Source organism: Mugil cephalus, chromosome 20 (genome assembly GCF_022458985.1).
Source record: "Mugil cephalus isolate CIBA_MC_2020 chromosome 20, CIBA_Mcephalus_1.1, whole genome shotgun sequence".
In the NCBI taxonomy this organism is placed as follows: domain Eukaryota; kingdom Metazoa; phylum Chordata; class Actinopteri; order Mugiliformes; family Mugilidae; genus Mugil; species Mugil cephalus.
This window is the reverse complement of record NC_061789.1, coordinates 1,903,516-1,918,884: the sequence shown is the minus strand read 5'-3', so window position 1 is coordinate 1,918,884 and position 15,369 is coordinate 1,903,516. Positions and strand designations below refer to the sequence as shown.

At 41.5% G+C, this 15,369-nt stretch overlaps 2 protein-coding genes and 1 long non-coding RNA gene across 3 annotated transcripts; 2 read left to right on the top strand and 1 right to left on the bottom strand.

Annotated features, from left to right (window-relative positions):
* Positions 1–1,609: 1,609 nt before the first annotated feature.
* eps8l1a (eps8 like 1a) lies at positions 1,610–9,936 on the top strand. The gene is made up of 14 exons (XM_047572809.1): positions 1,610–1,863; positions 2,477–2,594; positions 2,689–2,747; positions 3,525–3,660; positions 4,866–4,954; positions 5,548–5,622; positions 5,696–5,841; positions 5,923–6,132; positions 6,576–6,684; positions 6,760–6,900; positions 6,982–7,123; positions 7,489–7,651; positions 7,818–7,950; positions 9,516–9,936. The coding sequence occupies exons 2-14, from the start codon at positions 2,477–2,479 to the stop codon at positions 9,603–9,605; spliced, it is 1,611 nt and encodes a 536-aa protein (XP_047428765.1). The 5' UTR covers positions 1,610–1,863; the 3' UTR covers positions 9,606–9,936.
* A 322-nt stretch (positions 9,937–10,258) lies between these two features.
* Positions 10,259–14,633, bottom strand: LOC124998419 (nucleoside diphosphate kinase-like). The gene is made up of 5 exons (XM_047572818.1): positions 14,490–14,633; positions 12,919–13,052; positions 12,462–12,563; positions 12,275–12,387; positions 10,259–11,491 (listed from the first exon to the last, which is right to left on the bottom strand). Exons 1-5 carry the CDS (start codon positions 14,626–14,628, stop codon positions 11,371–11,373), a joined length of 609 nt encoding a protein of 202 aa, XP_047428774.1. The 5' UTR covers positions 14,629–14,633; the 3' UTR covers positions 10,259–11,370.
* Positions 13,958–15,137, top strand: LOC124998424. Its single transcript, XR_007111058.1, has 2 exons — positions 13,958–14,281; positions 14,514–15,137. It is a non-coding gene; the product is annotated as an uncharacterized LOC124998424 (long non-coding RNA).
* The last annotated feature ends 232 nt before the right edge of the window (positions 15,138–15,369 follow it).

Genomic DNA, 15,369 nt, shown 5'->3' with positions numbered 1-15,369 from the left:
ATTCTAGGGCGTAAAATGGTATGAAATTAAATATATGTAATTCAATTACACTTTTTATTGTATTTTATTAAGATTAATTTAAATTAAATTAACAGTGTGAAAGTAGTTCACAGCTATTTAATATATAAAATAAAACAAAATAAAAAGAATAAAAGAAACAAATCCTGGGTCCTTGCGTGTTTTGATGTAAACGTAAATTAAAAACAACAAAAAATAATGATAAAAAAAAAAACAAATAAAAAAACAAACTATGTCTAAACAGCTGAGTCAAACTTGCAGACTCACGGTCTGAGCCACGTGTTGGGATGAATGTGAGAAAGTCTCTGCTCCATCTAGTGGAGAAAATGTGGAAACATGAGAACTGGTTCCTCCAATTCGCTCACACTGTAAAACTTTTACTATTCGAGTTTTACTGCGCTGGACATCCTAACAATAAACTCCAAATGACTGAACGTATGCCAGCAGTTAACACTCATCCACAGACTTATATGTCTCTGTCTAAACTCTTTAAGGAGACAAACTGAAGAGTGAAACGTGAGTCCTGTATGTTGTATTTTTGCCAGAAATATATTTAGAGCAAATCTTCTTCATGATACCTCTGATATGAGAATCAGGACTGTATTTATTTGCCTTGATGTTTGATGCAATCAGTCTGAATGCATCATGCATAAATTGTGCATATAGGAAAGTTCTGATAATATACATAATATCACATGTTCATCTGTTAAACAGAGCTCACATCAAATCTTTGGCTAATGTTGGAAATTCACTCAAACGCTGCACCCAGACACAAATATATCAAATTTTGTTAGAATAATCTAAATGAGGAAAATGTCACTTGTTCATTTGTGTGTTGTGAATTTTTTTGCAACCGAGTGAAGGCGGCTGCAGAGAAAAGTACGTCCCAGCAGAATCCTTTGTTCAGCTGATCTGAAACGGAAGATAACACCAGTCTGCTGTTTCTGCTTTCTGCCTGAAATGTCAAGTGTGTTGTGTGTTCTGTTCGCAGCGTCAGGGGCTTTGGATGAATGTGCATATCTCTGTGCAACGGTCAAGTCAAACGGGAGGGAAGGTGAAGCCTGGTCTGTGTGACGGCCAGCTGGGGTCACCACTCAGCAGCAGGTCAGCCGAGTTAAAAACCATCGAGATTAACCTGAAACGTGTTGAAGAAGCGTGCAGTTTGGGTGTGGACATTTAACAAAGAGGGGTGTTTGTAAAGAGCTACTTGAGTTATGTCCATGACTCAGCTGTACTTCAGCTCCCACAGCATTAAACCAGGGCTTTACTTTTTAGGAATTCCTTTCAGTCATTCACAGTCTTGCAGCTTCGCCCTTCAGTTTCCACCCGTGCAATGTGAGCATTTTAAAGCCCAGGGAACTAATTTAAGGTAGAGTTTACCGTAAACTGATTTTGATATTATCAAGCAGAGTTTCTTATCAAACCAAATTTCAGCAAATCTGTTTCTTCAAAGAGCAAATGCTCAAACAAAAAGCATTCCTCAGACGAAACCTGATGTCACAGAATTTCTGGAGGAGTTTGAGGAAGGTTGCAGTTACATTTCTGAAAAAGGTATGTGTTGCAGGTCACATTAACCCCATGGCACAAGCCACGGGCGACAGAGACGCCTGTCATGAGGAAGGAGAGGCTTACCGAGATGCAGAGAAAGAATGGGAGTGTGTGTGTGACAGAGTGAAAGCAACACAGATTAACTACGACAGCAAAGCCTGACTAGTTTTTCCCGTTTCGGCACATCTCAAGGAGGCTGGACGTCCGCTTGTAAACAGCTCAGTGCTCAGAAGAATTCAACGTGAGGATTGGTGTCTGTGCTCCGGATTGATAAAAGGCTAAAACTGCACCAAAAAGGTAAAGGGATGCATTTTAATTCTACTGGTTAAGTTTGTGTAAAATGTTTGTGAGTGAATCAGAGAGATTAAGAAAGAAAAAGAAGGAAGACAGACAGAGGCAGGTACACCTGTCACATGAACAACAGCTGTGTCACGTTTCATAGAGGAGATTTCTCTGCATTATATTTAATTCATCTTGACATGTTACATTATTTAATAACAAAAGGCATAGCATCTTTTTTTTAAAGCTAGTTGCAAAACCATATTTAAAGTATTTTGTGCATGAAAAGAAAGAAGGTGAGAAAAAGAGACGTCACAAAACAAATCCGATCTTTACTAAAGTTCAAACCGAGCTGCTGCAGTTTCTCAGTCATTCCCTGAAGGTTGTGTCACCTGCATAGCATCTGGTGACAGTGGTTTTTCCTGTAGTGGGTATCTGCCACTTGAATACTCAGCATACTTCCAAGCAGCTTGTGGAATGTGGCTATATGAAGCTCTCATTCATCATTTCTACTATCGTCTATACGTCGAGGAGGTCAAAAAGTCTGTCGGGCCGAGTGGTAAAAAGTTTCAAACAATACAAATCACACAGAAATTGTTATAAACTTAGTTTTACCTTTTTTTTTAATCAGATGTCAGGACCACATCCACCGGTGGTTCCCAGAAAGCCTTCGGGTGTGAGAGTCATGATCTCTCCAGGGGAAGAGCTTCCTCCGGGCGGCCTGCCCTTCTACACAAATTCTGGAAAAGGTACATGTGAGCATACAGATTTTATTTTCTTGTTTTTGCCTCTGTGCACGTTAATTAGCTGCAGCTAACCTAACCTATGGTGATGGTGTTTCAGAGTTTGGTGCCAGCAGGGAGACGAACCATACGCCTGAAGTGACTACAGACAGAGAAGTGGTACGTACACAATATTCTGTTTGTGTGTGTGTACGTGGGTACAAACAAGACAAAATCAATTCAATCTTAAATTCACAGGGAAGAAGATTAACAGAAATATGCTAATAAACAACACACACCTCCACAAAAAACAGAGGAGACATGAGAGGAGAGGTGAAAGGTGTGGAGGAGTTTGTATGAAAGAAACAGTTCATTTAAAACAATTAAACAACATAAGTGCGGCAAACCTACAGAAAACAGCTTGAGGCAGACAAATGGAAAAGGTTCAAGGATAAATAAGACAAAATATATGATATGATATGAAGTAAGATACAAAATGACAGAAGAAAAATAACTTGGACTTTATTGATCCCCAAGTGGAAATTTGGGTGTTTCCTGTTTCTTCAACTTGCGCAACTATGTCAATATAATCAGTCTTGCTACACCCATCCTATCAGAGCTCAATTAAAAGGCTTTCAGAAGTACTACAATAGCACGAGACATCACACACCCTCTTAGTCACCGCTTTACTGCGCCGCTGTCTGGATGCAGATGCAGAAAGGCCTGGTACCTGCAGCTATGGCAGCCCTGAACACGGCGTTCCGCTGACGAAGCGTTTTTAAAGCGCATTGTTGTGAAACAGAATTTACTCCAGGGGACTGGAAAGTCCAACCTAGACCTCAGAAAGTAGGAAGAAAGTCGTACGCTGCAGTTTTATCCTCTGCCCGGCGCCAAATCTTTGCATGTTGTTTTAAATAGATGATTAAAAAAAAAAATTAAAAAACATGTGTTGAATAGGAAATTCTGAACCACTGCTTCGACGACGTGGAGAGGTTCATGGCGCGCTTGCAGCAGGCGGCCGAGGCCCAGAGTGTTCTCAACCAGCGGAGGAAGAAGAGCAGCAGGAAGAGCAAGAAGAAGGAGGACCAAGATGGTGAGAGTCCAGACGGATGCTGGAAAATCTTCGCTAATCAAAAAAATAACTGTCAGCGAGGAAACACGGTCAGATACGTAAACCAAAGGTTGTAGTCAAGATATGTTTCAGGGAGGCTTGAAGCACAAAGACGTGTTTGACACATTAAGATAAGATAAGATAATCCTTCATTTATCCCACAGTGGGAACATTTGCAGTGTTGCAGCAGCACACACAGTCCAAAGGACGGGAGATAAAAAAAGTAAACATTAAATAAGTAGGAACAAAAGTAGAGTAATTAAGTACAGTAGAAGTTGTCGGTATGAATATATGAATGAGTATAAAGATATGCAGGCGACTGCACACTGATTTACACACAACAGGGCAGACAGCCAAAAAAACTGATGCAGGTTAATTCAGAAAATGTTTTGCATATCTAAGAGACACGTTTATGGAAGTCGAACCAGGAAGATGAAGAACTAGGTTCTTTCTTCTTTCTGTAACAATGAGTTCAAAGTAATCCAGTGGTTTAGCTGATAAGAAAATATTTGTGCCACACTCTCTAAGTAATCAAACTGTGTCTGGCTTGGTAACATGAGTCTGATACATCACATTTATCTGACAGCTTTTAGTTTCTGTCTTACAAAAATATAAAAAAAAAAAAAAAAAAAACTACATTTAAAACTACTTAACAGTGTTGACACAATTAGTTAAAGGAGATAATAAAATGTCTTCAGCTGGACACAAAAAAAGTTTGACATAGCAGCTTCACCTACTTTAAAAACCACAAACCACCAACATGAAATTTATTGCACATTGAACTACCCCACAGTTTATACAGCTACTGTAGATCTGACATGATCTACATGAACCTTTGTAGCTGGTAACAAAAAAAAAGTTGCAACAAAACACTTTAGTTCATTTGAAAATTAAGATTTTTGCAAACAAAACATAAAAACAATGTTTAAAGCTCCATTTAAACAAGTTTTAATCGTTAAAACATTCAGATTATTAGTCAGTTGATCAGTTAAAGCAGTTCTTATTTTAAAAGTAGTTTCAGTTGAAAGTGAAGAGAAAAAGATTTTTCAGTAAAATAAAGTAAATAAAGAATAAAGTAAGTATTTCATCAAAGCATTATTACAATACTAGTTAAAAAAAATCAATGCATGTGTAGAAACAAGCGTCTTGCGTTGTGTTGCTTGTGATTGTGAATCTTCTCCGTGCAGATGACTTGTTGACCATTAAGGCGAAGCCGCCTGCAGAGGAAGAATTTGTGGACGTCTATCAGAAACTCAAGTACTCCCTCAGTCTGCTGGTGAGATTAGAGAAGACGGAAAGAAGCGCAACACACTTATAAATACACACACAATTATTGCATGTACATAGACCTGTGCCTCACTTACCGTGGTACAAACAGACAACACACGTACACATCACAACCTTCTCAGACAAACATTTTTGCACAATTTAATGACCTATTACAACCAACCCTGTTATGAGGTTTACATAACTAAATGCTTATTCCTCCTTATTGTCATTTGCTTTATCGATACTTTTAACAAACACATTAAATATCTTTTCACACCTTCCTTTTCGTATGTATGTCACTGTCTCCAAAGTCTCCAAAACAATGCAGTGGATCTTTTAGCATGTAAAAAAAAATACATATACAAATACAATAATAATATTTTATTATATTTGTGACCTTTTGGATAAAGTCCTAGAACAAAAAGTACAGGATCTATTGGAATGTTTTTTAAAATCATTTTTTCTGTTACTATTTTAACCTCTTACTGCACTGACACAAACAATGTCCCCTTCACTTCACTGCATTTTGTTCATATATCTGAGATAATCCTGTTATATGTGATATAAGTTCTCATTAACTCTCTTTTCTGTTTTATTCAGGACCGAGTGAAGTCATTCATCTCACAGCCCGACGCACCAGAGCTGCTGCACCACATCTTCGTTCCTCTCCGTCTGGTGAGACTTTCAGATGATTCATAGTTTCTTTCCCCGTCTCTTGCTCTCTGATTCTTACTGTAATCTGTCACAGCTGGTTAAAACCACCGGTCCAGAACTGTGTGCATCAGTGGTCAGTCCTGCTATGACCAGCGGAGCTGTTTCACTGCTGCAGGAGCATCTGACTGAAGAGGAAAAGGAGCTGTGGACTTCATTAGGAACCAACTGGACCTCCCCCTGGTTCGTGCATTTAAATCTTATCTGCTCCCGTCAGACTGCGTCACATCCTCTAACAGAACACCTCGCTCCCTTCTTTCCCAGCTCCCTCCTGAGTGTATCTGTTCCTCCGTATTCGCCCGTCTTCCTGGACGGGTGGCAGCCTCAGGCCTGCGACTCATCGGGCCAGCAGCTGGAAGATCCCATCGAGCTGCAGCACAAACAGGACGCTCTCAGGGAAAGAAGGGAGGCGCAAAGTTTGCAGGAACAAGCTCGACACACGGCGGAGGGCTACGGAGGAGGCTCCGATGAAGTGTAAGTCTGGAGAAAAAGATTCCACAGAGAACGAGGCAGAATTCTGGCAGCCACAGCCACATCCCTTACGCCTGTAGTTGACAGTATATTGCCTCATAAAATAAAAGTTCTGTCGTTATTTTCAGTTTCTCTACATGGAGATTAAAATTGCTTCCCACTGGTCTACAAATGTATTGTGGGTCCAAACTGTCCTGGGATTGTGCCCCAGCAAAGATCAACCAGTCAAACCAGGCCGGTTCGAGATCTGCTTAAAAAAGATATTGACCATGAAATGGTTTTAATGGATGTCACACACTTAACTGACCTGAATGTTTAGACTATCCAATTATGTTCACGCAAAGTTATTTTTTTCTCTGTATCAGTTGAAACACACTCATATCCTGATAAGACTTGAACCCGGATATGCTAGGCTACTCATCTTCTGCATGTTACCTGTATTTCAGAGAAGGAAATGGTCTTCCACCCGAGGGCGAGAGGCTTTACTGCTGCAGCTACGACTTTGTGGCAAGAAACAGTAGTGAACTCTCGGTGCTGCAAGGAGAAACACTAGAGGTACGTCCACGAGATGAGCCCCTAGAAGTAGATTCCCACCTGAATTTGCCACAACACTGACGCGCCTCTCTTTAGGTGATTGAATCGTCAAAGCGCTGGTGGAAGTGTCGGAATCGCTTCGACCAGATCGGGTTTGTTCCTTACAACATCCTGGAGCCTCTGTCAGCTCTGAATAACGCGGGGGTTGACAGCTCGGTCATACGTAGAGAGTCAAAGGTACGACTGCGTGAGCTGCTAGTGGATTTTTCTCTTATGCACATATTGCAGTTTTTGTGAAATCCTGCTCCTCCTCAACAGAAGACGGCGATGGTTCCTCGGACAAATTATTTCTCATATGCTCCTACAAGCCCAGTTGGGGCAGGTCCTACAAGCCCGACGTTGCGACCCCAGAGCATGATTCTACCACCTACAGGGATGCATGGGGACGAGACTGACAGAGGTAATAGACCTGTAAATGCAATGGAGTAAACCAAGAGCAAAGGCATTAATATTTTGATCCCCAGAAGGACTTACAGCTAAACATGAAGCAACAAGAGCTTGGTGGAGTTGGAGGAATGAATGCACCAGCTCAGTCCACGTTTTAGCCTTTTTAGCAATGAGGTTGCAGGCAAAAATTGGAAAACACACATTTTGTTTTGAAGTAAATTAACCAATCAGAACAAAAATCCCAAGTCAGAATGATTCAAGGAATTTGCTGCAGGACAGAAAAGTGAGAGCAACATGTCTAATTGTCTAATGAAAGGAGCTCTGCTGTTTGTGCAAGATACGACTAGGCGTTACCTACGTAATTCTGTGTTTGTACAGTCCTGATAGTGAACGACGAGCTCCTGCAGCGACTGGCCGAGAAGAAAGGCTCGGTTCGGCGTCCGGTGGTTCCTCGCACGGCCGAAAACTCTCCTCCCCTGAACTACCACTCCTCGGCCGATGAGGTGGAGGCCTGGCTCACCACCAAGGGATTCAGTCAACAGTTAGTACTGGAGAAAACTCCAAATATGTATTTGTTCATGTGTAGCCAGGATCTCCTAGTTTTGTGCACAGTGACAACCTTGATTGTTAATTTCAAAACTGGATTTTTGCAGAGACTGCTCTACATCAAACGTTGATTTTGTTGCCCCATCCTTTTCCTCTTTTAGCACAGTCCAGCTCCTGGGCCATTTAACCGGAGCACAGCTGTTCTCCCTGAACAAGGAGGAGTTTCGTAAGGTGTTACCAGATGAAGGAACGAGGGTTTACAGCCAGATAATGGTGCAGAAGGCCCTCCTCGAGGTTTGTCATGTTGTTCATGTTTGTGTAGTCATGCCACCACGCTCGGGTCCATGCGCCCTCGGCCGTTTGTTTGTTCAGCCTTGACTTGTGCACAGACTTACGTCATTTTTTTTTACCACACTGTTTCTGACCTACATTGACAGAGGATTGTTTACAGTTGCAAGAAAAACGAAGCCCTTTGGAACTGACCCTCCGCTGGTCTTCCTTTTGTCAAGTCCCTACTCCCTATGTGACTGTTCCTGTTCAAGTAGACTTAGTTAGCATTTAAATATTTTTCATAAACCTGAAAACACACAGTTGACAAGCGTGGGTACTGGGAGGAAATAACCAAACATAAAACTTGAAAACTGGTGAAGAAAGAGTCGCAGCGCTCTGGTGCATCATCATGAAGCCAAGGAGGGAAGAAGATTTCTGGTTTCAGTTTATGGCCGGAGCAGTAGTGATCGATCACGTTTGGGCGGGATGTGGTTGCAGGTAAATAGTCTGTTTGCAGAACAAATGAGGCAGAACGTCTTGTCGTCACGCGAGCTAATACATCAAGTGTGTCTAGGAAGAGTATTGTGTTGGTTTTAAACTGTTATCCTCGTGTAAACCATCCATCTGCAGACGTCTCGTCTCAGCTCCGACTCCAGTCTCAAGTTGCTAGTAGAGTTGTAAACAATGACAGGTTTTTAGACTGGGCGGATACCAGTCATTCTTCTTTGCAAAACTGTCGGGAGATTGAATGTGAACAAACCAGGGGCATCTCGTCGATTTGAGTCGATTTGCCAGTCGTGAAGAACACTATTCCTAAGAAGTTTTGACGATGTGAAATATTCTTTGCAAAAGGAAGTAGCTTCTTCAGTTGTATGGGTGTTACCTACCTGGCTACCATTACTGTAATTGGAGGAGTCAGTATTGATCATGTTTGGATTTCCTCCAATTACAGGTATCTGGTCATTAACAGACCCACAGATGTTCCTAATAAAACCCCAACTCCTCACCAGTCTTTAGAACTGGACACTTGGATGAAACATCCTACAGAAAACCCAACCCAAGTTGGCTTTGCCATTGAGAACTTTGATGGACACACTGAACTACACTGAACTCTATTTTTGCAAGGAGCGGTTCAAGTGTGCAGAAGTCGCTTCAGTCTAGGAACCCTTCAGGTTTCATCCGGTGACTCGGCCTACGACTATCCGGACTAATGTGGCCTAATGAGTCAAAGCCCAGACTTTGATCCAATGTAGAATTTGTCCCTGGACTTAAAAAGCAGCTGTTCACACTCTATCTCCCGACAGTTTGGTAAAGAAGAATGAAGTAAAACTGTCCAGATGTTCCAGTCAGACTGAGATTTACCCACACAGACTCCATGCTGTGAGTGACCGTCGCCAAAGTCAAAGTCTGTTTTCATTTGACAGTAAAGAAAAGCAATAAAAGGGACAACATCCATACATTGTATAAGCCAATGTATATTTCAGTTCACAATCCAAATCAATTCAAATTTGAGCTTTATTGGTTGGAAATGCAACCAAAGAACTGCTGTGATATTGTCCCGTTAACTCGAGCTAATTCTTCCTCCTCAGGACGTGCGCAAAGCTTCCGAGCTGGAGGCAGCGATGGAGAAACAAAAGCTGAGGATGAGCCGGAAGTCAGAGAGTGAGGCTTCGCCGTAGAGTCGCCGCGAGGCCTCGAGACTTGTTCAAATCGCGAGCGCTGTTGTATATCACGTGTTCTACACAACTCTCTCACAAATCTCCTTCTTCTGCTGTGGTTTTAATCCATTTATGGCAGTTAATATTTTGTTCAAATGTAAATGTAAAATTACTTGTACACCAGTCTGGGGTTTTTGTTGTTGATTTTTTTTTTAACAGTATTTTTGAGACAGCGCAATATTTTCTGTCGCTGGAACTTCAGCTGTGAAGCATGTTATGAAATAATGTACAAAACAAAAAATCTAATAGTCGTCTGTATATTGCCTTCAATAAAATAATCTGCCTAAAGCTATTTGTAACTATTTCCATTGAAACACAGGAAATGCACCACGCATTTTTGTACAGCTATTTAAAACCATTTACTTAAAAACTATCCTTAGGAACCATTGACACATCATTTCCTGATTGGTTGATGGGCAATATTAAGTTTTACTTGGCCTATCAACACAAGAGACACGGAGATTCAGTGACGTCTTGCTGCTACGTCATCTTAAATTGGTCATGTGATTCGGACGAACCGCCACGTCCGTCATCTCCATAGACTTAAACATGTCTGAGTTAAAACAACAAAGCATAACATACATGACACACAATTGTGCAGTTAACATTCACACTTTATCTGAAGGCAACTGTTTTCTTTTTTGTATTTTTTTTGTATTTTTTTTTTATTCTGGCTCATCAACAATTCACATTTCAAACATTTCTCAACGTTCTGCTTAATATTCCTTCAGTTTTACAGAGGTAGGAGGATTATTTATTGTTTTCAGTTGCATGCAATTTATTTTAGACATAGAAAATTAAGATATTCAAGTAATCAGTTGCCAAAAATGAGGATTTAACTGTCTTAAATACCTTTTGGCATGTCGTAACCATTAATCACTTAAAATCTTTTCAAGGCCCTATAATGCATTGACAGTACTCTCCGCCAACCACTAGGGGCTCACTTCCATTTCCCCTATGACAGATTTCCTAGTTTGGACTTAGGAGTCTAAGTATTTCTTTGCCCTGGGGCCCCCAAGATCCTAGGATTGCCACTGGAAAAAGGAAAACTGTGCGCTTCTTTCTTTGTTGTTATAGAAATCTATTAGCATGTGTGTCACCCATTTATCTGTATTTATAGCTATGCACAATTCTCATACAGTTATCAGGGGCCAAAGTAAAAAAAATTAAATAACTGTTATAAGTGAATTAAGGCAGTTAAGATTTTACCAATGAAATCTGATGCTTTGGATGGATTTCCGTTTGATTTAGCCGAAGATAAAGTAACTTTTAACTTCAGGGATGTTTAGAAAACTAGAATTCATAAAGACGCACACTAACATTTAACTGTTAGTCAGACATGTTGTTGCATTGTGTGGTTTCCGGATTTCACCTCACGAGTCTCGTCTGTTTGTCCATGAGCATCACAACCGTGTGAGATGAAGTCAAGAAACTTTACAGCTGAAATCAGAATGAGTTCAGAGACTGAAACAGACTTTCGCGTCGAGCACCACTTTTAAAAGTTGCTAACAGCTGTGCGTGTACATAACACATAATATTGTCACTTGCACTCACTTGTGTTTCAGGTAAAACTTTCAGATTCTGAGTGCACTCACTGAGGTAAATTATTAGATCTGAGTATGGCTCATCTGGTTTCCACCGTGGTCAGAGGTGAGGAGACAGGCCTTTGAGCAGCAGGAGAAGAGGTAGCATCGCCGACCCTCGCTGCCTTCCAGCGTCACCGCCCTCACGCCTCGCTGGTGCTGCTCTGGTCGCAGCACTCCCAGTTCAGGAGGTCTTTTCCTTGAAACCACAGCTGGATCTCCCTCTGCGCTCCCTCCAGGGAGTCGCTGGCGTGGACGACGTTCCTTTAAATGATCGACAAGCTTGATTACTTCACCACCAAGATGTATTTATTTGCACCATAATACGGAGACACTAACACGGATATAAATAATAATTATAATAATAAAAAAGATGAATGATGAAGTGTTGGAGAGGTTAAATAACAAGACCTGGCCTTATTCAAGGTATCCACCCCACCAAAGAAATGAAAAACAACATCTGGACATTTGCTACTCATCAGTGGCGTTAGAAATACATTTTGGGGGATTTGTTTTAGCTTCCTCATAGCATGATTCTCATTGCCTTCATATTATATTTTGAAGTTAATTTTTATTTTTATATTTATTTATTTGCACCAAAATACAAAGACACTAACAAAGACATAGATTAAAAAAAAAAAAAGATTTAAAGATTTAAAAAAGTGTCAAAGAGTTAAAAGAAAAGTGTGTAAAAGGAGACTATCATCAGTCTTGGTGTATTAGAAAGGACTTAAAAATAATTAACAATGTAGATGGTTTTGCTAAAAATACAAATTCCAAATTAACGAACCTCTGCAAGTAAAAGAAAACTGACTTTGTGAGGTATGGCTAAAGGGGGGATGAAGTTTAATGAAGTGTATTAATGTAGATTTGTAATTTTTCAGTTGCTAACAAGTTAGCTTGCACATGATCGGACAATGTTACAGTAGCTAAGATGTAATATACTCCTACATCCTAACTCATATATGTCTCAGCTGATCTCAGATGCAGTGTTTGTTGAGTCTGTCTGTGCATGGATCTTTAGAGTTGAGATGGAACAACTCAAACCTGCTGACGTGAACGCTGAAGTCTCCTCTGACCGTTCCCGCCTGCGCCTCAGCAGGATTAGTGTGTCCCACCATTGTGCGTGACGTCTGCACCACATTGTGCCCTTCCCACACCTGAACAACAATAAACCGTGTGTCAATCTCAAGCTGATGCAAGCGAGAAGCTGACCAGGCAGCCAGGCGCTCACCATGACGACCACGGGCCCTGAGGTCATGTACCGGAGCAGACTGGGATAGAAGGGCTTCGTCTTCAGTTCACAGTAGTGCTGAGACAGGAGGTCCTCGGACACCTTCCAAAACAGACACAGCTGAAGTTATGAGCTCAGGAGAAAACACTGCACAAAAAAAAACTGAACGAGAAGAACTGCACGTGTTGAAGAGGCTTCATGCAAGTCTTCAGTTGTAAAAGGCTGGTGAGGAGTTGGAGGAATCTGCTTTGATCCAATATCTGGTCATTTACAGACTCTAGTCGTGTGGCCAAACCTCACATATGCTGCTATTAAAATCCTTTAGATCAAAAAAGACTTTGCTGAAACATATTTAAGTCAAGATGTCTTTGTTTCAGCTTGTTTTCTTGGATATACCATAACAGGGATGACTGAGACCCTCCACAATCACACATTCAATTTCAGACTTCGCCCGCACCTGCAACATCTTCAGTCCGACCAGCTTGAAGCCGCGCCGCTCAAACCGTTGGATTATTTGTCCCACGAGACGACGCTGAACTCCATCGGGCTTCACAGCAACGAGAGTCCGCTCCCTCGCATCTGGAACGGCCGCTGCAACAAGACAGGACAGAAATATCTGATGGTAAACCCTCCTCTAACTCTTGGGTTTCCATCAACAAGTGAGCTTTGCCAAGAGTGAATTTGAACAGAGAGAATTATGTGTTTGACACCATTACTTGTTGTGCAGATGTGGGGTTGGTACAGTTCTTTCATCAACTATCAGCTAAGTAACGGACAAAGCCTCGAGTGCACTCGTTAAAACCATCTAACACTTTGATGAAAGTGGCTCTGATGAGCAAAAGAAGGCCGAGAGTTACCACTGTTGCAGAGGAGAAGTTCATTAGAGTCACCGCTGATTAACAGCCCCTCAGATTAGAGGCCACACGCATGATTCAAATCAGAGGAGACTGAGTGACTCAGGCCTTTGTGGATTTTGTGGAAGTGTTAAAACAAAGGTTTAAAAAGAAAACAGTGATCATCATCAGCGAGCTTTAAGTTTCCACATGTTGACCATTGAGTCGCCTCAGGTTATATGGAATTTGTGTTTTAAAAGTTTATAAAGTGTTTATAAACTGTTATGTTTACATGTTCACACCTCCAGACATTTCTAGACTAACCAAGCACCATCCTAAGTACAGGGTAGTAGAGTGGCAGCAGCTGTAGACGCGGTTCCGTCTGTGGCACAGTGGGACAAGGAGAATGAACAGTATTCCTCTTTTTCTGTGTGTTTTTATGAACACATTATGAAAGTGACACTGAACTCAAGCGCACAAACACAAGGGTTTACAGGTCTACACACATGAACTCCCTCCAGAAAGAATCTGCGCACAGGGGCTCATCTTTGGTCACCAGACGCGCCGCGCTGCGCGCAGAGCAGCAGCCGCAACACATGAGCTAATGAATGACTGCATGCGATCAATTAAGTACACACGTGACCCGCCACGTGAAGACTTCCGCCTCCTGGCACTTATCTCCCAGGCTGCGTTTCTGCCAGATGGGAATCGCGGCTTGTTGCGATGGATGGAAGTGCGGTGGTTCTGAGGCAGATTCGGGAGGTTACGGGTCGTACCCGGCTTTGTTTGGCTTTACGCGCAGAGCGCACGGGGATCAGCCCACTCCAGGGAGCATCGGGTGGGCACCGTCCTTCGCAGCATCATCATGACCGTCAAGTTTTGTGTCTCTGACCCAGTTACAGGTCATGACCACACACGCCTGGCAAGCGAATGTGTTGTTTTTTTCGCAAGCGGTCCTATTTCGTTTGGAGCAAACAAACATTGGAGGTAAAGTCTAAGACTCGGTGCCAAACATCAAACCACTGATCTGATTTTAAAAATAATGCTTCTAATGATTTACTGTGTCCACGTTAACCTTCTGAGAATAGACGTAGGGATAGTTAAAATGTCTGAACTAAACGCAAACTGTCTCTGTGTGATGCGTTCATTGATGAACATAGAACCCGTCTCAGGTTTTATACATTTAGCCACTTACTTGATTTACTCCTGTGCCACGCAGATCCGTGTCCAGCCCCCAGCCCAGTGGGAAACCTGCACAGTAAACCCCTGGTGGGCTCCGGATTGCCCCACAAACACTGCTGGAGGAGTCTGTTGAATACGAGCCGCTGCAACATGGTCCTGTAGTGACGCCTGATCCGTCAGACTCTGAGAGTGGAGTCAACCCTCCTCAATAAAAACTCACGAGTCAACCCCCTCGTAGTCAATCAAATAGTAGAGTTTAACTCCACTGATGCCAGACTCGCTTTCCGGAGTTTGGTTTGTTTTGACGCACGTCTGAGTAATGGATAACGGGATTAGTTGTTAGTTTAGACAAATAACTTTAATGTTTAAACTGAACCTGGTGAAGACTCGTATGAAAACATTCCACGTGTGATTTTGTTTTGTTATAAATAATAACTGATACATGGGCTATTTATGCTAATTATTGTTTCAGTGTAGGGGGAAAAATCAGTTCATATTTCATTTATTTATGTTTGGTTTTATTTTTTATGACCTTTGTTATTTTGGTGGAAAAATAAACTGTTTCCATGTTTCCGAGGTAAAGATTAACTGAAAACTATTGTCTGTGTGTCTAAAATTAAAATTTGGATTAAATTAAGGCATATTTCCACCATGAACTGCATTACCTGTGTACCTGCTATTGTGTCGGTTATGATATTTAACTTGGGGTGCAAAAATGAAGTAAATGTTCATATTAAAATATAAAACCTTCAAAATTAGAAAAACTGAAAGGTTCATGAATCTTGGAAATGCTTGACAAACCCTCCTGCACAGTTTGGATTTGACTTTCCTGGTTTAAATCTAGATTTTTCTGCAGCCGGTCGAAACACAGTAAGACTGACAAATGTTGGAAT